Raw genomic sequence first — 20,601 nt, 5'->3', positions numbered from 1 at the left:
CAGGAATAGAGGAGATTCTTTCCACTTCTCCCAAAGATCAAAAGGAATCTTCAGAGTTAGTTAAGCCAGAACAACTTCAGGACACGTCCTGTGGGAATGCACTAACACTGAAACAGAAAAGGGACCTGCTGCAGAAGTCATTTGCCCTTCCAGAAATGTCCCTTGATGATAACTCTGAGCTCAGCGTGGAGGAAATTAGACCTAGTGGAGCAATTCCAAGCCCAAATGTAAAGACAGTCCTTATTAAAGTCCCTGAAGATTCAGAAAACCAAACAGAAAGTGATAGGCTTGATGCCAACACAGAGTCTGACACTGAACAAAACATGGAGCAGAAACAAGAAGAGGAGACTGAGGAGTCAGAATTTAAGATTCAGATTGTTCCTCGCCAGAGGAAGCAGAGGAAGATTGCTGTGAGTGCTATTCAGAGAGAATACCTGGACATTTCCTTTAACATCCTTGACAAGCTGGGAGAGCAGAAGGAGGCAGGTGAGTTCAATCACTGATCCAGCCAAAAGGCTTATTACTGCATGAAGCCCTTAGTGACAGACCAGTTTAAGGAGAGATGGGTATATGTATAGGGAGAGGTGTACGTAGAGCATCTGATGAGATCTGAACTAGCTGAATGCTCTCAGCTGTTTGTTCCTCTCAAGGAATGTACTAACCATACAGGTGTCGTGCATATGTTGAGGGCTCATTTGAAAAGAAAGTGGAGCTCTGTGATAAAAATACTACTTCTGATATCCAAGCTAGGGAGTAAAACTCCATGGCCTCTTTATATAGGGAGTTATTGTCGTACTTCTTTGCCTTTTATCCTGCTAGTTACTTCATGCTACACCGAGTCTCATTTGTGTAGTGATTTTTGGCCTTTATTTCTTCTGTCAGCATAAGGCAGTGGAAAACAAACTGGATCACAAAAGGTAAAGCTGAGCAGGCTTTAGAATTTGGAACTGAGAGCATTTGGAATTTACCACAGTTATTTGTATTTAGGATCAGACACATACACACATACTTTAGTTTTATACGCTAAAATTTTTTTGTAGCCTTCTTTGTGTTATTAGAATCATAGAATGCATTGGCTTGGAAGGGGTCTTTAGAGGTCATCTAGTCCAACCTCCCTGCATTAATCAGGAGCTCCATTAAGCCTGACCTTGAATATCTCCAGGGATGAGGCCTCCACCACCTCTCTGTGCAACCTCTTCCAGTGTCTCAGCACTCTCACTGTAAAGAGCTTCCTAATGTCTAACCTAAATCTACCCTGCTCTAGTTTAAAACCGTTGCCCCTCAACAATGTTTTTTTTTAACATAGTTAAAAAAGGAAATAATCCTTCAGACCTCATTTTTCTGTTGCCAGTGAAGTGAGGGGGAATATTTGTGCGTTCCTGACCTCACTTCTTTCCTAATTGCTTCAGAGGGACTCATAGTATAATTTCCTATTATGATGCTCAAGTTTTACAATAAGTCATTCAATGTGATCATAGTTATGCTGTTCCCTTTATGTTTCAGGCCTGTCATCCCATTAGTGGTTCCAGTCAGCTGAAGAATCACTGGAGCTTTGTAAAAACAAAAGAGAGACAAGTGCTTTTGAACCTTTCTCATAGGTTCTTAGAGAGGAATGGACAGAATTGTGCAATTAGACTCAAATGCTTTTTTGACCATTACTAGGGGCCAGTTATCATGCAGCAACTAAGACTGTCATCCATGAAACTGTTTGGAAAGGCTGTCCCAGTTCTGAACCACCACACGGAACCTAGGGTTATAGCATATATGATGGTCGTTTGGCTGTATGCTTCCAACACCCAAAGGGAGTGTAAAACATTTGCAATAGCTCATTAAGTGCTCATGTTACAGGCTGAAGTAGGCAGTTTGGGTAACTGGATGATTTAGTGACTTGGGTAAATTGATGTATCTCTTATATTCTGTTTTGCTTTGTTTAGCCTTATGGATTAGTTTATTTGAGAGCATGTGTTGTAATTCATTTAATTAGGCTTAATATTAGGCTTAATATTGGTTTCTGATTAACTAATCTCTGAATTAAATATCCATATAGGTAGTTTCTTCAAGCGCATGATGCTGGGCCACAGAGTTTCATACCTGAGACTTTTTACAGCACAAATACATGTTTATTTTCATAGGAAATGGTGAAACCAGACATCAATACTTGAAAATGTCTGTGCTTTATAGAATCATAGAATGGCCTAAGCTGGGAGGGACCTTAGAGATCATTTTAATCCAGCCTCCCTGCCACCAGGGACACCACCTCTCGACTAGATCAGGCAACACATGGGGACCGAACAGGAATTGAACCCGTGACCGTAGCGTTGTTAGCGCTACGCTCAACTGACTGAGCTAACTGGCCCCCTATACATATTGACAGTATCAGTTATCATCAAATAAAAACATTAGTTTTAATGGCTTACTTTTCTTTTTAATGATAGAATCTTAAACTCTTGGAATCTTTAGGATCAATTGGTGGATCATCATCCTTTTGAATGAAAACTGATAACATGCTGGAGATAAAGCTTTTAAAAGATGCTAAGCTGTCACTTAAACTAGCTTTACATCAGTGGTACCTCCCTTATTTCTGTGTTGGTGGTTCTGATAATCACTCTGAGTGGTTCAAAATCAAACTCTCTGTGCATTTATTAATTCTGAACTCTAAAGAGCATAGGTAGAAATGTCCTTTAAAAAGTGTTTTTAAGCAGTAGATCCCTGTACTTCTGTAAAAATTCTTATGACAGACACACTGAGCCTTTTTAAAACTGTCCCAGATGGTGAATGGATGACTGTAAAAGTGTGAAAAAGACATCCAGGGAACAAGCGTCTGGAAAATATTTAATGATTTTTAATACTGAGAGTTTAAGCACAATTTTCACATACAGATCCTGCTGCCAAAGGACTTTCAACATTGGAAATGCCAAGAGAGTCGTCATCTGCACCGACCCTTGAAGCAGGTGTCCCAGAAACAAGTAGTCACTCTTCCATATCAAGTAAGTTTGCCTCTGGTTTGAGGATTAAATCTAAGTTGCTGTGTTTGTGTGTCAGATTCATATAATCTATGGTAAATGCCTTCCTCTGATTTTCATTGATTCTGAAGTATAGCTGTGTTGGATGTCATTAGATCTGTTAAATCTCTCATGGTCAGCAGGATTTTAGCAGGTAGCAGCTGCCAGATTTTCTGTTGTGACATGGCGAATTTGATGAATGTGATTTTCGTGAATTAGAGTAGGTAGCAGCTAAAAACAGTTTTTCACTAAAGCGGAATGTTTATTTTCCTGTGAGGGAAAGCACTGTCAGCTGTCAGTGCACAGAAGCAGAGGATGGGAGCTCCACAGGGCTCTTACTATGGTTTTCAGTACATTGCTTTCTGAACCTTAGGAAAAAATCTCGCTCTTTTTTTTTAAATGCCCTGAAATGCCACTTCCTCAGCTGCTTGCTGAAATGCAGTTACTGTTGATCTGAGATTCCCGTACCTATTTCAATGGAAAATGAGCTGGGTTGGTTTACGTAGACATTGACGCGTGGCTTAGCAGGGCAGATATAGGTAACATTGGAAGGTGGAGGCGTTTTAGAACCACTAGCAAAATCCAGAATGGTGTGTCCATCTGGGTAACGGTGAGCAGCATGTCGGAAGATTGATGGGGCAGACCTCTGACTAGTAGAAAAGGGAGGGGAAATGATGACCTGCTTTGATACCAGTGAGTTGCTAGATCAGCTCATAAGTGTCTTACTGGACTGCAATTTCACATTTCTGTAGAAAGTAAAATTTTGATTTTTGAAATTCAGCGTCTTCTGATTTGATTGAAAAGGGTGTCTGGCCTATTAAAGGAAGAGGCTATTTCAGACATGCTATGTGAGTACTCCAAATTAGAGGTTTTCTCTCCAGTTGTACCAGAAGCGTCTCCTGTCGTGTGCATCTTGTAGCCAGAATGCATTTATCGGCCACCTAATGATACAGATGTCACTTAGTAAAGCAGCTAAAGAGGTGCTGGTTAAGACCTCTCTCTCTTGTTTCACTGAGTGCTCGGTGTTCCTGTAAATTCCAATGTATGAAATCAGGAATAGTATCTATGTGAAATTGAGTCTTCATTCCTTTGTAAATATTCTTTCCCTCTCTCTGCATGCCTCAGTTTCCAACTGCAGAAATGGACATGAATGCTTCCATTGTGTCTCTTGTCCATTTAAATTGAAATATTTTTTGGCCTTCTACTACGTGCCTTTACAGAGCTTTGCATAAGCCCTGATCAAGACCGTGAGCACAAGGCACTTCTGTAACGTGAACAGAATAACATTACTAGTAGAGCCAGTGTCTGCCTACAGAAAGCATACATCATTAACTGGGACAGGAAGATTTTGCCTTTAGATTTCTCTTCTTGAGTAGAGAATTCCACAGCAATGGAGGGATGATTGGCCAGATTCTTAGCTCATGTGAACAACTCACCAGCTGCTATATGAACATCACAGATCTGCTCATGGCTGTTAGGTTGCTTGTAGAAAATCTGATCAAGAAAAGCTTCCCTCCCAGGGAAGGCATGAAGAATCACGTGCTGCGGTAATCAGCCTGGCTCCACCACTGTTCAAAGGCTGGCAGCTATCTGAGTTTTTTGGGGTTTAGATTTTTTTCTTAACTTATTGATGCTTGAAATCATGGTTGTCCTTGAGAAATCAGGTAAATAACCCTGGAAATCCAAACCTGCTCAACAATAGCCTGATTATGTGAAATATGCATGAAATTTTTTTAATCACAATTGCAAAACCTATTAAGAAAATTCAGAAAGATAATTTTCTGTATTTTGACAGTCATCTGCACTCCAAGCAGTCTTGTCAGTTCTAATGTTAATTGCTGTTCTTTCATCAGGAAATTCTGTACTTGATAAAGTGATAAGGCATCTATTTAAAATCCTTGCCCTGGAAACGATGGAAACTATTTTTCTCATAATCTGCAGTGAAAAGCAGCTGCAATATAACTTGTAAAAGTGAAACATGGACTGATCTCTTGGTCTGGTTGAGTTCCAGAAGTTCAGTTATACAAGCACTGCTTTGCAGCAATGCTGGAGAAGTTTGTACTTGAACCAAAAATAGAGTTTAACTGCACTCTGCCACATTAAAATGATACAATAAAGGAAAACCTAAAATACTTCACCTAATAAAATAATTCTAGCGTGCAGATTCACACTGAAGTTATCATTGCCTTTATTATTACGCAGGGCCTCTGTTTTGTTAGGGACTCCTTTACTTTCTCTGAATGTGAAACTTTTGAAGAGAAACTAAGTAGAGCAAGTTTAGGAGAAGGCACTCAACCCCTCCTAGCTTTCTGAAAATTAAAGTTTATTCCTCATCTGTACTTCTTCATCACAGTTAATAATGTGAATGGCTGGGTTTATTTTCAGAGCTTAACTGGGTACTATTTGGAATTTCAGAACGGAACTGCATGATATTACATTAATACTCTCTTAACAATGTTGAATGTAGTTGCAGATGAAAATTATTGGGAGAAGATTTTGCCTTGTTGCCTTTTTTTTAAGGAAAGCACTTGAATATGCACTTTTTAAAAGTGCATTTAAAAGCTTTCCTGCACGGAGCTGCATGTCAGCATTCTCACATACCTTGCTCAAGTGGGGCCTTAAAACTCTTGTCTTCAAACTGCAAACAGTGATTTTGGTTTCAGTGGTGGAAATATATTGCTTAGACTCAACTGTCAAAGCAAATGCTCGTTCAATTTGAAATCTCTTATGAATGGAGAAAAAGGTAAGAAAGTCAGGATTTGTATGTGATCTGTTTCTTCATCCATTTAAGCACTGAGAAAATACCTGACCAAAATTTTTTTAAATTTTAAATTCACAATTGTTTGGCTTTTTTTTTTTGTTTAATTTTGTTGTTGTTGTTGGAGCATTATCCAGTGAGATGCATCTCTTAAAGGAAACAGTAATATCACTTTAAAAAATAATGCAAATAGTTGGCTGACGAAAAATCAATTGCTTGTTGCTTGGTAGTTCCATGTAAGCAGAATGACAGTGAATCACAAAGGGGACCCATCTTCAAAGGCACGCTGGCTTCCCACTTCAGAAAAATGTGCAGGTGCCATGCGTGGGTGTTGGGTATTTAGGAGGGCTGTGTCACCCAAGAAGGGTGCTGGTGGTGGAGGGTCAGTGAATTTGTTTTCCTGTGGTGAGCGTGGGCAGAGCAGCCCTTCATAATGGCTGAGAGGAGACTGAGTTTCCTTCCCTGGTACATTTTATGTGAGTGAGATTCAAGTATGTATTTATCACCTGACAGCATGGGGTAATATCTTACACTTCACAGATACCAAGTGTTTTTAACAGCTTTCATGGCATGTGGAGACAAAAAGGCCCAGTGGGTGAGATCCTGAATCCAAGTCACTTGTGACTGATGTCCTTGGGACAGGACTGTACCCAGTGCAGTTGTGTGAGAAGTGCATATTGACTTGAGCAGGATCCTTAGAGCAAGCAGTCATTGTCCTTTCAGTATTTACCGCAGGCTGGCTTGTTAGGTCAGGAAATACAAGTAGTTTTACCTATTGTTTGAGCCACTGAAATCCTTTTGCCTTTCTGATTTGCAGCTCAATTCAGACAAATGAAAAGAGGCTCTTTGGGAGCTCTGACAATGAACCAGCTAATGAAGAGGCAGCTGGAACACCAGTCTAGTGCTCCCCACAATATTAGCACTTGGGATACTGGTGAGCTGCGTTTATTGTTCTTTATTTGTATTTCCTAAGCCAATTAACTTTCTGTATCAGTCTGGTGAAAAAGTGAGTATTTCTATTCTACCATTGCAGATAAGTAGTCACTCTCAAGTCTAAAGTGAAACTTCATAGTGCACACCAAATTCTCACCTGGTAGGAATTGGACTAGTTACATGTTTGGGAGGTAGTCCTTCTGGTACATTGCTGTCACTACAATTTGGCATATTGCTTGAGTTATTTCCTGGCCTCATTGAATAAAATGGAAGTATCACTGTTGATTTCAGTAGGTATAGTATTCCATCCCTGCTGTGTGGAACCCTTTGTTTGCATATATGTTTACAAAGGTGTGGGTACACCAAGGAGTTGTGCCTTATGCCAGCCAGTTTTAGCTTTCTTTAGAGAAGTTTCTGCCAGCTCATACTGAACATACAAAGTTTCTGTTCACTCACTGAGCTGTTTTTTTCTCAGTATAAGATTAAATCAAACCAACGAAAACTGAATTAAGCACATAATTTCCTCATTACTCAAGTTGGTTTTTTTGTTTTTTGTTTGTTTTCTTCTGTAAAGGGTATTCTGTTAGACCAAATTCATAGGAGATATCACTGAACAATGAATTCAGTCTGTTTTATTATAGATACTAGATATTTTATTGTCCATTTTGATGTTAGTGACATTACAGAATCATGATGTTTAGGAATTTATCAGAGATCTAGATGTATCCAGGGAAAGGAACGTTTAAAACATTTATGTGGAACTTAGTGTGCTGGATCAATGTCTCAACACCACTTCTGGACAGCTGAGTTAAAATTTTTGCTTAATTCAGTCTTAAGCATCAAGTTCTGTCAAACTAAACCTTGTAGTTGGAGAATACCTAAAGGTGAGGTATATAATTCAGTATATGGTATATAATTCAGAATTATCCTTTCTCATGCTCAGCATGAGATCCTTAAATCACACACATCAGAATGTTAAAGATGTTTTTTTGGTCCTATCATCAGGTATGTTTGTTTATTGAAGAGATTTAGCTGGTATCACCTGGTTTCTCAGGCAGGGGTTTAGAGATGAAAAAGTTATTGCTTTCGTTCTGCAAGAAGTAGCTGGCCTGTTTTCAAGAGGAGCTAGTCTGTGCTCAAAACCATGTAGGAACTCTGTCTTGTTCATTTGTTCAAGTCCATTAGCTTTCTTCACAACATCTATGACTTCTCGCTCCAAAATTCATTTCAGCTAAAAGCCTTCGACGATGAAGACACAAAGTAAGATGTTCTTTACTGGAAAGCTTTTCATCTCTCAGTCTCCTTTTCAAGCACTACTTTTAAGTAAAATTCTTATTTGGACAGAAGACAGGTTTTTTGTTTTTTTTTTCCATGACAAATGATCAGTGTGACTATTTGTCATTTCAGTGTCACACCACTATTTTAAGACTCATTATAGCCAAGTATGATAACTAGGAAGTAGTCTTATCCCACATAAGTGTATGCTGTGTGCTTGGTCCACGTGTGCTTTTTGTTTTGTGTTTTCACACTGGTAGGTAGCATGTGTCTCTTTCATTTGTTATTTCAAACCACTCCTTTCCCAAGGTTGCTATATGTAAAATAAAATAAATTTGTGTCTAGTTTCAGTCAGCACAAAGTATACCTGACTTCTAGTTTCTTTGGTGTTTCTGAACACCATCTTTCTCTTTTTGTGACTCATATATTCCTTATCTTGTTGAATCTTTATGTCTAGCACTTCCTTTCTAAAATGTCTTCTGTGGTGTTAGCTTACCTGTGTTCTTTTTCCTTTGGACTTATGTCTCCCTGTCCCTGCTCCCCCCACTCTACACTTAAAAGACTATTTCAATAGCCGTTGCATTTGTCTTTCTCTTGTGTCAACTGTTTGAGACTTGTGGTGCTAGTGACGGATGCTTCATTCCTAGTTCTGGAGACTGAAGTTCTGTATTTATTCACAGAGCAGATACAGCATGGAAAGCGGCTGTGCAATGTCCCTGTTTGCCTAAACCCTGACTTGGAGGGACCACCACTAAGAATCAGAGGTTAGTTCAGTGTCCATTTGACCCGATCTGTCTGATAAGACTGCCAGGGAGGTTTTTTGGTTAGTACCAAATGGTGCTGAATTCTATGTTCTATTCATCTGTGTTAAAGCTCTCAACTGTCCTGCAGAACGTAGGTTATTGAAAAATTATTAGACAAGACATTTCATTCAAGACAGAGCCGACTGGCTTTCTGCTACTACTTGTTTTGGCTGTCAACCCGGAAATAAAAGACTATGCAGAATGTGGTCAAATCACATTTCTTTATGAACTTTCCTCCCTCACAGCTGAAAAACATCCAGACTTTTCTACAGCCTTGCAGTAGGCCAGTGATGTACCTTCTTTGCCTAAATCATGTTTTGTTTTCTTACTGTTCAGTGCATGAGAGAGGACATTTTTGAGTAGTTAAGTCTTATTCCAACATTGTAACCTGCATTACTACAGTTTTTAGCATTTGTATGCTGCAATGGGAGTTACATCTAGAAAACGTCACAGTGAAGTTTCTGAAGTCCTGATGGAAGGATCTTTATTCCTTAGTGAGGGAGGGGCTAGAGTGAGGGATGTGGCTAGAAGTATGTGAAAATCTACTCTTATTCCTTACATTCTGGATGGTGGTCCTACATCCCTGAAGAGTATTCTGGACTTCCTGAAATGTCTGCTTGTATCCAAGAAAATCTCAGGGGACTTTTATGAAGTACTGAACTCTGGAAAGAAATATTTCCTTCCATACTTAATAAAATGACTGTTTTAAACCTATTTTATTCTTGTGAAACAAACCCTCAGTACTCAATATTAAATTTGCTTTTTCTAGGATTATTTCATCAGAAAATTCATCTGAACCTGTCTTAGGGGGAGAAGCTTGCTCTTGTTTCCCTAGTTAAATGTTATCAGAACAGGCTAATGTTAACGTTAAATCTGAATCTGCAGATTGAAGCAACTAGCAAGAAAATTGATAATGGATTACTTAATTTGTGGTTGAATTGGCATTAAAAAGGCATTGGTACTCTTCTGAAAATTGGTTCACAAAATGAGTTTTTCAAAGACTGGTCTTTAGAATGAGACGGCCTTGAGGACAGCTTATGTACATAATGATGATGTCTACCAGCTGAGGTCCCTGGATTCATTATTGGAGCTGAACTGTATGGGAAGACAAGTAACGCTGTCTCTCTCATGTTGGCCAGATGTGGCAACCAAAAGAAATATTTCTCTTTAAGAATTGAATCTCTTTCTCTGTCATAGTGACCTACAGAATGAAACTGTTAACAATATTTAAATCTGATCACCAGATGAATGACATAGCTCGTATATCATAGTAGCTTTGATCCAAGTTTCTGATAGCTCATTATTCTTCTTTGAGGTGCACTTAGCAATCCGACTAGCTGGAGACTTGCCTCTCCTGTGTCTTTTTTTCCCCTGCAATTGCTGTTATCTGCTTAATGAAAACAAAGGGACCAAAGGAGGTGAACCATCATACTAGAGAAATGTTACACCATCAGACTACCCTATATTGCCGTAATTCTGGAAAGCACAACTCGGAGAAGCCAAGAGTGTGCATCTTCCATGATACATAACTTTTCCTAGTAAAACAAGCATCCATCAGAAATTAGGTGTGCCAGAAGTGCCAAAGGGAACTCCATATGTTGACATGATCAGTGATTATGCCTCCAGCAGAACAATTTGGCAATGGAGAGTAAAGATGCTTATGAGGACTTTCAACAGAAAGCATTTCCAGTCATCAGCCCTCCAACATCCTCAGTGTTTCTCATCTCCTTATGAATTATTTCTTCTAGCAGTCTTTTCCTTATTTCTCTCCTACGCCTCTGTTAGATTGATGACCTGGTGTTGAGACATAGGAACTTACTTGTTTCTTCGTGCCACGAAAAACTATGGGAAGGTACTTCCCCAGAAGTACTGGTGAAGACTACAAATCTTCTGGTGTCCAGTCTTGTAGCAACTATAGAATCATCTTCTCTCCCTGAAAAATGAGTAGATACAATTACATCTGCCTTCCTGGAATTTTTGTTCTTTGTTGTCTTTTTTGCAAGGATTTTTTTTAAGTTTTGTGAGTTTGGTTTTTTTTTTAATTGATAGTTCTAGGTAATTGAAATAATCTAGCAGAAGTAAGGAATGTGCAATATATTCTTTTGTAGACAGACTTTATTTCTGATTTCTATGCACAATAGAACCATTTCGGCCCTTCTTTAGAAGTCTGGTCCTCAAGCAGTTTAGATTTCTGTTTAGTGATTGTATTTCCTTTTTACTTTTTTCCCCCTAATTGCCTTAAGGTGCCACAAAATCTAGCTTGCTGTCAGCACCCAGTATAGTCAGTATGTTTGTACCTGCACCAGAAGAATTCGCTGATGACCAGCCCATTTTGATGACTGACAAGTAAGTTCTGTTTCTGTTCCTTTCAAAGAACTGACTGAACTTTAAATAAGTCAAGTAAAGTATAGATATACTTTATGGAGATGTAAAGTCCATTCTGTCATTTATCTCTATGCTACCTTTTTTTAATTATATTTTTTTACCCCCAGGGTAAACATTTTCTAAACACTGTCAGCAAGATGTGTTTTAAATTTGGTGGGACCCATGTGAGTTTCCACAGGTGAAATGATGACTCAGGCTATTGTGTTTGCACACAGGGTAGAGGATGCCCTTTCCATCGTATTTTAAATCAAGGGTTCCTTGTGATCCATCAGAAACCACTTTTGCCTTAGGGAAAAAAAAAAAAACTTTTAAAAAAGCAATTCGTTTGGGTTTATGTTGAAACAGGTAACTGTTGACATGTAATCATATGTAGTCATATGTATTTTTAACATTGATACTCACTGATCCTGAAAGATTTTGAAAACCTCGATTGCTTGATTAAAATGTCTCTAAAGGAAGTGTTGAACATAAGTATACTCATTTCATTAAGTAAAGCAGTCTGCATGGAGCCATCTATTGATTTGGTCAAAAATTGGAAGAGAAACCAGAAGTTCTTGGTTGTGCTCCTGTGCTTGGTCGAATAGACAGACATGCCAGGATGATCACTGGAGAAAGACAGGGCCTTTATATATATATATATAATTATGTATGAAGCACCTATCAACGTATTGATAAACATTCTTTGGAATCACTCTGGTGGCAGAGGTAAGAACAGGAGTCAGCCCATCAGTGACAGGAAGCAGACCTTATTGTGTCAGAAAGTGAAGCATCCAGAAAGTCAGACATATCTTTGCACTTCTTTTGGCCATTTCACCAAACCTCTAGCACCACCAATTAACATATAGACCAGCCAAGCTTGACTTCTGTGACTTTGTTGGCATATTTTCTTTCTGTTTGGTAACAAAGGCAAGACAATTGCCCGTAGAATTCCATTAAGTTAAAATATCACAATCTGTTGGAGTCGTTAGCAACTGATTGATCAAATTAAGCAAGCCTTCCTACTGGGCTGAGATAAGCCGGTTTCCCACATTGGTTTGCCTTTTTTGTAGGCTATGAAAGCCTGTCTCATCTCTCCTAAATCTGACATCCCTTTTATAATTAGACATTACAGAGTCCTTTCAGAACTTCATCAGCTGTCTTTGAGCATTTAAGGAAGGATAAGTGACTCAGCAGCAAGTCTGTCCAGAGAAAGGAGACTTCTCTGTAATCTAAGGTTCGGTGTCCCTGAGAGGTCCTTTTGTTTCTTTCTTAGTAGTTATAACTGCTGTGGGAACAAATCAGATCATTGTTTCCTGACTGTAATTTGTTATTCATAATTCCCGACTGTCGGAAGGACAATGTGAAGTTGTTCGATCTCTTTAAGATCATCTGTGAGGGTCATTGTTTGTGTTTATGCTGCCAAACAGAAAAGTGCCAGGGACTTGAGCCCTTGCTTAAGCTCAAGTTGCAGGAGCTGGCTGATGTTCGCATCGCTGGGGGCTGGTCTTCACTGCTGCAGATTTCTCTTGGATAGTGCAAACTGAGCAGTCCTATACAGCCGGGGAACTGGCTGACAAGGACTAGTGAAAGACCCAAAACAAGGTCTGCCCTGTGGCCCTTTTTCGCTTGTCAGTGAAGAAACAGCCAGTGCAGCTAGTGAGAAGCTTTATTAACATTTGAAAGCCATGGACTGTTAGAGAGAGATGATAATTACATTATCTTCCTAAATAAATTTTGAATAGAACATATTAAGTAGTAATACTTTCAAAAGACATAGTTATGCACGTATGTATATAGGGAGTAATACTTTGTTTGGAATTTCTTAATGTCCATTTTTAAAACTGTTCTTTGCAGGTGCCATGACTGTGGGGCAATTCTTGAAGAATACGATGAAGAAACACTGGGCCTGGCCATAGTCGTGCTCTCAACCTTCACTCACCTTAGCCCAGACTTGGCTGCTCCTCTGCTGTTGGACATCATGCAGTCTGTAGGAAGGTAAATTCAGGACTTTCCTCACTCCTGTATGATTGAAAGAATTTTGTGCCTGGAATTGGATTTACATCAACTTCAGGTTATGAAGTTATATATTTTTAGAACACCTAAGTGAGTAACATCTGGCTCTTTCTGCTTCTTTGTAACTTATCATTTTATCAATTTCTTACGTAACTTCTTCCGCTGGCACTTCAGTTTTGGGCAGCTCCTTTGATGTCCTCAGTTTTACCCTCCAAAGGGAGGTTCCACTTTGGGAATCTTCCCAGCTTCTCCCACTATAAGCAGTCATGTAAAGAATTAATCCAGTTTTTCTGCAGTACCCTTATCTTTGTTAAGCATCTTTTTTGTTATCTGAACAGCGAATCATGCAACATAGTGTCTGGTGTGCTTCTTGATCATGTTTTATTTGAAGAATAATTTATTGTTAGTTTTTTACTCCTTCTACTAGTTCCTCCTTGAACTGTTTTTTGGCCTGGCTTCTTGTGTTTTTTACACTGCTTTTGTCAGAATTTTGCTCTTCTGCTTTCATTTGAGGCATGGGTTCAGCTTTTTGAAAGAAGCCTTCTTTTTTCAAATAACCGCCCTCACCTTTCCTACCTTCTACTTTCTTGAAGTCGTTTCTTCACAAGTGGGCTACCCTGGCCTTTTCCTTCCAATGTAATGTCCATAAACAGCTTCTGTGCTGCTTGTAAATACTGAATTCTTTTGGCTCCTCCTTTTTGCTGCTTTTACAGGATTTTTCACTTTTATGTAGTTCCTGCTTCAGAAGTTAACGCACAAATGTGGTCAGCTTTTCTGAATTTTGTTGCTCCTGGAGGACTGTTGACTCCTAGGTATGATCATTCATTAGCATACCTGAAGCTCTTCGGGCTTTTCAAACATATTTTGTGTGCTAATTAAGACTAAGTAAAGAATTGCATCTCCTCATTGAGGCCTTCCTAACTAGCTGCTGCATGGGATTGTCTCTTATAAGGTCTTAAACATTTGTTGTCTATAATTTTTCTCTTGTGACTTGTACCTGGTGCATATGGAATGATCGAAGTGTGCCATTACTTTTGGATTAGTTGTCACTGCCTCGGCCACTTCCACAACTTCCTGCCTAAGAGGTGGGGTGGATGCGTTGGCTTGTTTCAGAATAAACTTCTGAATAGCACTAGAAGTGCAGAAACAAGGCACAGCTCTCCTTTTCCATACTCTATTCGGTGACTGCTGATAAAATTGCTTAACTGTGACTTCTGCAGGGGCTCAGCTCTTCACGGCCCTGCATCCCCACTAACTCCCAATTCCATTTAAATACAGCAGCTATTTAAATCCTCCATTTCCATTAACTGCAAAGCTGCAGTTCCCTGTTGTCACTGCTAATGAACTCTGATGGAGGCAAAATTTCTAATGTAGACAGATGCTTTCCATTGTTGTAAATACAGCAGTACTACAGCTACAGAGAGTAAATCATTTGGAACATGAATTATCAAGGCTGACGGGGCTACTTTTTTCTATGCTTTGAGGAAGAAATGCATCTTTGGAGTGCAACAGCTGATTGTTTTAGAGCAGCAGATGGCAGGCAACATGGAGTATTTTTGGGAAATGTGTTGTTCCTACTGGTTGTAATTTCTGACAAATCGTAAGTCCAGTAAGAGGCTCTTCACAAAGGAATAATTTTGAATACATGCAAAATAAGTAGCATATAAAAGAAGAGAGGCATTCAGGTAACTCATGTATATAACCTAAATCACTGTCTTTCATCAAGCAGTGCCGTAGCATTACCTCCAAAGACCCATCTGACACCAGAGGTGAGAATAAATTAGACTTCTTGCATTTTCATTTTTTAGAAAATGAACTACTACTTTCATGCTTAGAAGAGCAAGGAAGGAGTGAGGAAATCTAGGGTCTTTCAGAATACCTAAAAACCAGAAATACTTTCTAAAGTTGTTTGGGTACCCACAGGTACAGATAGGCTTCTATTGGGATTGTCAGAAGAGAAAGAGTTTGGGGTTCAAGTTACTGACAGTTAGAGACTGTCGTGTTTATGAGACTCTGGCAGACACTTGACTTTACGCTCTAGTGTCTGAATCAAGATTTTTGACTTGTTGACTCTTACTTCATTGATTTCCACTGAAATTTAGCTTTTCAAGCATCGAAGCCCTGTTTGAAGATGGCATTTAGGCTCTTGAGTTAGTGAGGAACTTTGAAAAGCTTAACTTCTGTTCTTAACATGTACCAGTTTGAACACATCTGTTTACTGTCTTCTGCCCATTTACTGTTCTGCTTTGTGGTCTGCAAAGTGGAGGCAATGATAGGGGTTCATGGCCTTTGTGCAACCAAATATTTGGACTAGGAATGACAAATACATACAAGCTATAAATTTCAAAAGGTTTCAGATGCTCTCAAGTGTTTAGTGTAGTTCATATCTCCGGAAGTTTTTCCGAAGTTAGAAACCAAATGTTTGGTTTATCATGAAAACCCCTCTTGCATTATTGCATTCAAAAGGAGAGAACTTTGCGTAGGTCTTTGGTTTGTTTTAGGAAAGATATTTTATGATGTCGTATTTGTATGCTTTAGTAGATACTTGAAAATAAGTGTAATGGCCATTGGACATACAATTAGTCTCATTGCATTCTGCAGAAAGCCTCATGTGCTTTAATGTAAGCGGATGCTACAGTATTGTAGAATCCAGGTCTACATTGCTTGAAGGTGGCTTCAGACCTGTTTTCACTCAGAATTAACTGCACAGTGGAATTAATACGTCGTGTTTTAGTGTGGATTCCTCTTAACAACAGTGGAGTCAGGGACTCTAGTGAGTTTTTCTGAATTATACTGTGACAATTGAAGAGAATATCATCTTCAGTCCAGCCTGAGATTGTTGCACTGTTGTATGTAGGTTGCGTCCCTGGCTTGTCATGCATCATTAATGCAAATCACCATCCGTTTGGATTTACACTGATGTGTTCAATTGAGCTGTCTTTTGGGATTTTGCAATGATGACTAGGGAGGAAACTGTCTTCGGTACAGAGGCTGAGAGAGGGTTGAGCAACAGCCAAATCCAGCCTAAAAGGATCATGAATCAAAGATAAACACTGAAGGCCAGATCATCAGGGGCTGTAAACTAATGTAACTCTATGAACTTTCCATTTAGACTTACCAGTTTACACCAGCTGAAATACCGATGCGCAGCAAGATCAAAGTAAAAATCACTTGATGTTTTGTGTGTAGGAGATGCTTCCACTATTCTGATAACTTTTTAGTGGCTTTTAATATTACAGATGTGTGGCTTTTCTGTTATAAGCCCTGATAGTCTTCGTTTACGTGTCCTGGATATTGAAGTGCATGATTTTGCTTTAAGATTCTGTACAGTATTTTCAACACTGAATGCCCATATTTGGATTTAAAATGTATATTTAGATACTAGAATAAACTATCTGATTTTTGAGAACCCAGTATTTCTCGTCTGACTTTGTAAGAGCTTGTAGGTACTTGGTGTTTCTGAAATTAGGCCATTTATTTAGGTTGCCAAAATCTGGAACTAAAAGCCTCACTTCGAACTGCCAAGTAGAAAATTTTGGCTTAGTCTATGTTGCTGTGTTAGTCAGAAACAATTCAGTTGGTAGGCAGCTTCTGGCAAACTATTTTTTTCTCCAAATCCTTCTAGGTTAGTAATGATCCATGATGAGCATGTAAAGCAATAGCTTTACTTCATTATCTTCATGCTAGTACAGGGAGGCAAGCAGATTTGTCTTTAGAGCTGTTAAATATTCGTGAGACCGAGAGATAGAAAGAGTTTGTGTTGTGCAAGCAAGATTTGACTGAGTTTATGTGCTCTTCAGAAGACCTTTCTGGTGACATTTTAAATGTTCTCTCAAATTATCGTTTATCATGTTAAAAAAATGATACCTTATTGGCTTACTTAAAAGTGAGACAGTAAAAAAACCCCATGAGATTCACTTTTTTATTTTTATTTCAGGTTGGCATCAAGTACCAGTTTTTCTAATCAAGCAGAAAGGTACGGTAGCAAAGGATACCTTGGCCAAAATGATACAATTAATCAAAAGCATCATCCTCCCTTGCCCTGAAATCAACTGAATTTAACTTGTTAAACATTTATTTAAGGTTTGTGAATAGAATGAAAAACCTGTTCTTTTACACTTGTTTCAAGTATCTCATGTTCTGAAGCTGAACAGGAACCCATATTCATATGTATTGAACTTGAATAAATTCAGATTCAGACGTAATTAAAGATGCCTTCTGATTTCCACAATTTCAGTGCAGCTTTTTCTAGCTTATTCTATGTTCAGTGTTTGTCTTGATAAACTATCTCTATACATTCAATCAAGTGAATCATCCTTGGCCAGGGAAAACCCCTGGCAGTGATGTCTCATTATGTAAATCAGGTGCTGAATAGGATGAATTCTTTTTGAGAATCTGTAAAACACGTTAAGATGTGCAGTTTATGAGTAAATAGATAAGACTTTAGGTCTTTAAGTGAAACCATTTTATGAGTGACTAGGAAGTACTTCATGTCTTGAAGGAGACTGCAAGAAGCAGATTAATATTTTAATGTCTTTTTCTTGCCCATTGTTCACATAATTTACAGTAAAGCCAAGAACCTCATTCTTTATCACTGAAATACACAAGGTGAGAATAAGTATGATGACTCACAGATAAAATTATGTAGAGAATCAGGAAAAATGCAACTGTTTATTGGGACTTAAATACTTTTGGTATACGTACATAACCTTTTCATCTCTGCATAGCTGGGCTGAAGTCATAATATCAACATGCTGTGAACTGTTGTTTTTGGATCAGGACAGTTGTGCTTTTGAGTGTCTTGCTCATAGCTGAACACTTCCGTAATTAAAAAGAATAAGATAATCTTTATTTTCTTCATGTAGTTGGCAGTGCAATTTCTTTCTTCTTCCTTTTCCTTCCCTTCATTTCAGCATGATGATCCCTGGAAATGCTGCAGGTGTGGCCAAGCAGTTCCTCCGTTGTGTGTTCCATCAGCTGGCTCCCAACGGCATTTTCCCCCAGCTCTTCCAGAGCACTATTAAAGGTAACGCGCAGTATCCGAGTGCATTTCTGACCCTTTCTGTTACCTTTGCATGGACAGCCAATGTAAAACGTCATTTGAATTTCAGATGGAAGTTTTTTACGAACCTTGGCCGCATCTCTTATGGACTTCAGTGAGCTGAGTTCTGTAGCTGCTCTGAGCCAGCTGTTAGAGGTATGTGGGCAATTGGCTCGGCTCTGCTAACGGTGCTAGTTCTGTGAGCGTGATTAGATGTATTGGATCGTTTCTCCTCATTCATTAAGAGTTTGAACCTGCGTCATCAAAAGTTATGTGAATTTTTGGTTAGTCCTCCCTGGAAGCAGGGTTAAGCTGTCCTCACCTTCTTCCTTCTGGCTTTTGCTCTCACTGATAGTTTTTTGTTTGTTTGTTTCTCAGACCAGCTCCTGGAGCAGTCCCACACATTGGTAGCGTGGGCCATCCCTTCTCCTAGCACTGTTTCTGGTTTTCAGGAACACATCTCAATTCTCCCTCTCCCTTGTATCTGATGGCAGTTTCTCTAAGTAGTCCGAAGATTGATTGCCTGCCTTTCACTGCCTGTTTTCTCTGCACTTGGCTTGTTTCTACCAAAACTTGTATCCTCCCAGAAGCACTCGTCACTTGCATTCATCCTGCTCTTCCAGAAACATGGCAGTTGCTTCATACCAAGATTTTGACATGACTTTGAAACTGCTTATGTTTTTCCAGGCCTGACCGCAGAACACAAGTTAAAAAAGTATACACAGTCTACTGAACATTAATGACCGTATCTCATTTAAAACTGTTGAAAAGAAAACATGGGAAATTCACTGGTGCATACTTTGAGTTCTGTTTTTTTTTTTACTGCCATGCCAGTCTAAGCAGGTTGTGTGTTAGGATTCTGCATGTAACATTTTGGCTCAAATGCTTTTGGTCGATACTTTAGGAACTGAACTAGACTTTACTTTCACAAACACAGTTCAACATTTCATCATTAGCGTTATAGAAGAGGTGCATAGTACTTGGTCTGAACAAATTAACCCCAGCATTTACAAGTACTGTTTAAGGGACCTTTTCTGTATGTGTACATTTGTTTATAGTTCCCATTTTGATTCCCAGGGTTTAAACAACAAAAAGAATTTACCAGCAGGGGGTGCAATGCTACGCTGTTTGGAAAATATTGCTACCTTTATGGAAGCCTTGCCGATGGATTCGCCCAGCAACCTCTGGACCACAATTAGCAATCAGTTTCAGACCTTCCTTACTAAACTCCCGTGTGTTTTGCCGCTTAAGGTATGATGTGTGGGCATGTGACACGAGCTATACTGCCATTGGGCAGGGTGTACTGAAACAGTGGGGAAGCTATGGATGAGAAATCAGAGCAAATGTTTGTGAATATTTTCTAATGATTCATTTAATGTTTCCAGAGGACTGGATTTATTGTATATCTGACCCGTCCTTTTAATTCTGTTTTCCGTGGGTAACAATAACAACTCTGACCAGAGTACTCTTGACCTCTTTGTTGGCTTTTTTTCTCTACACTTCCCATGCGCTGTCTTTGTCAGACTAGAATACTACATTTGAGAGAAGCAGCATTTTGGCAATGAAATTCCATCTAGTTTTAGCTATAAAAACAAAACAAGACTCTCAAGAAGAGCCACCACACCTAATTAATTTGCTAAAAGTACACAATAGTCAGACAGGCAGAGAGAACTGCGACTACTGGGAATTGAGCCTAGCCTGTTTGGCTGACCAGATTGTAGTGCTGGTTGTAATCAGAACGTAGTTGTAGAAACTTAGTCTAGAAGCTTTGGGCTTTGATTTCTAAGTGCTCAGAGGACATACAGAGGGATCTTATCTCCTAGTGAGTAGATTTCCAGATGTCTTTTCAGTAAACACAGTAAAAATTTCTCTGAGTCTTTCCAGTAAACATGAGATTCTGATGCCCTTAGTCTGACTTTATTTCTGATGTTGTGAATGAGTCCAGCAGTAATTTCTTCTGTGCAAAGCAGAAGAGCCGAGGGATCCAAAATCTTATAACTGTGATTTATAACATTGTTTTAATCTGTCACCACCAAATTACATGAATGATATTAAATTCCTTGTTGTTATGCACCAGTCAGATATTGAAACCTCTTTAGGTTTTGGGGCACCGCACTGTAGGGCTTACTAAGCCAAACAGGCACAGTAATCATTCCCTTTGCGTAGTCGCCACCCCAATCAGTTGCATCTTGCCTTACTGAAATAAATAAAAAGAAATTAATTGAATCTTAAGAGCTCCAACTGCGTATCTGCCATTCACAGAACATTTTGATGGAGTGTTTGCTCTGATTTCCCCTTCATTTGTGGGATGTATCATTAGTGATACAAGTAAAACAATTGCTTGCTCCTCAACTTCCCATCTCCTGCTCCTTGCTCCAGCGTCATAAATCATAGAATCATAGAATGGCCTAG

At 39.1% G+C, this 20,601-nt stretch overlaps 1 protein-coding gene across 1 annotated transcript in view; it reads left to right on the top strand.

The window, feature by feature from the left end:
• Nucleotides 1-19,440, top strand: part of LOC104279377 (protein unc-79 homolog) — a gene marked incomplete at its 3' end in the record, with an annotated part of 72,690 nt that extends 53,250 nt beyond the window's left edge. The window contains 10 exon segments of the mRNA XM_009876645.1: nucleotides 1-486; nucleotides 2,880-2,987; nucleotides 6,578-6,694; nucleotides 8,649-8,732; nucleotides 11,015-11,117; nucleotides 12,990-13,130; nucleotides 17,086-17,124; nucleotides 18,062-18,174; nucleotides 18,260-18,345; nucleotides 19,267-19,440. The exon segment at nucleotides 1-486 is cut by the window's left edge and continues 10 nt beyond it. Of these exon segments, the coding sequence (XP_009874947.1) occupies nucleotides 1-486; nucleotides 2,880-2,987; nucleotides 6,578-6,694; nucleotides 8,649-8,732; nucleotides 11,015-11,117; nucleotides 12,990-13,130; nucleotides 17,086-17,124; nucleotides 18,062-18,174; nucleotides 18,260-18,345; nucleotides 19,267-19,440 (1,451 nt within the window).
• Between the last annotated feature and the right edge of the window lie 1,161 nt (nucleotides 19,441-20,601).

The sequence above is a fragment of the Apaloderma vittatum genome, unplaced genomic scaffold (assembly GCF_000703405.1).
Source record: "Apaloderma vittatum isolate BGI_N311 unplaced genomic scaffold, ASM70340v1 scaffold4789, whole genome shotgun sequence".
Lineage (NCBI taxonomy): Eukaryota > Metazoa > Chordata > Aves > Trogoniformes > Trogonidae > Apaloderma > Apaloderma vittatum.
This window is presented reverse-complemented; position numbering and strand designations above follow the sequence as displayed.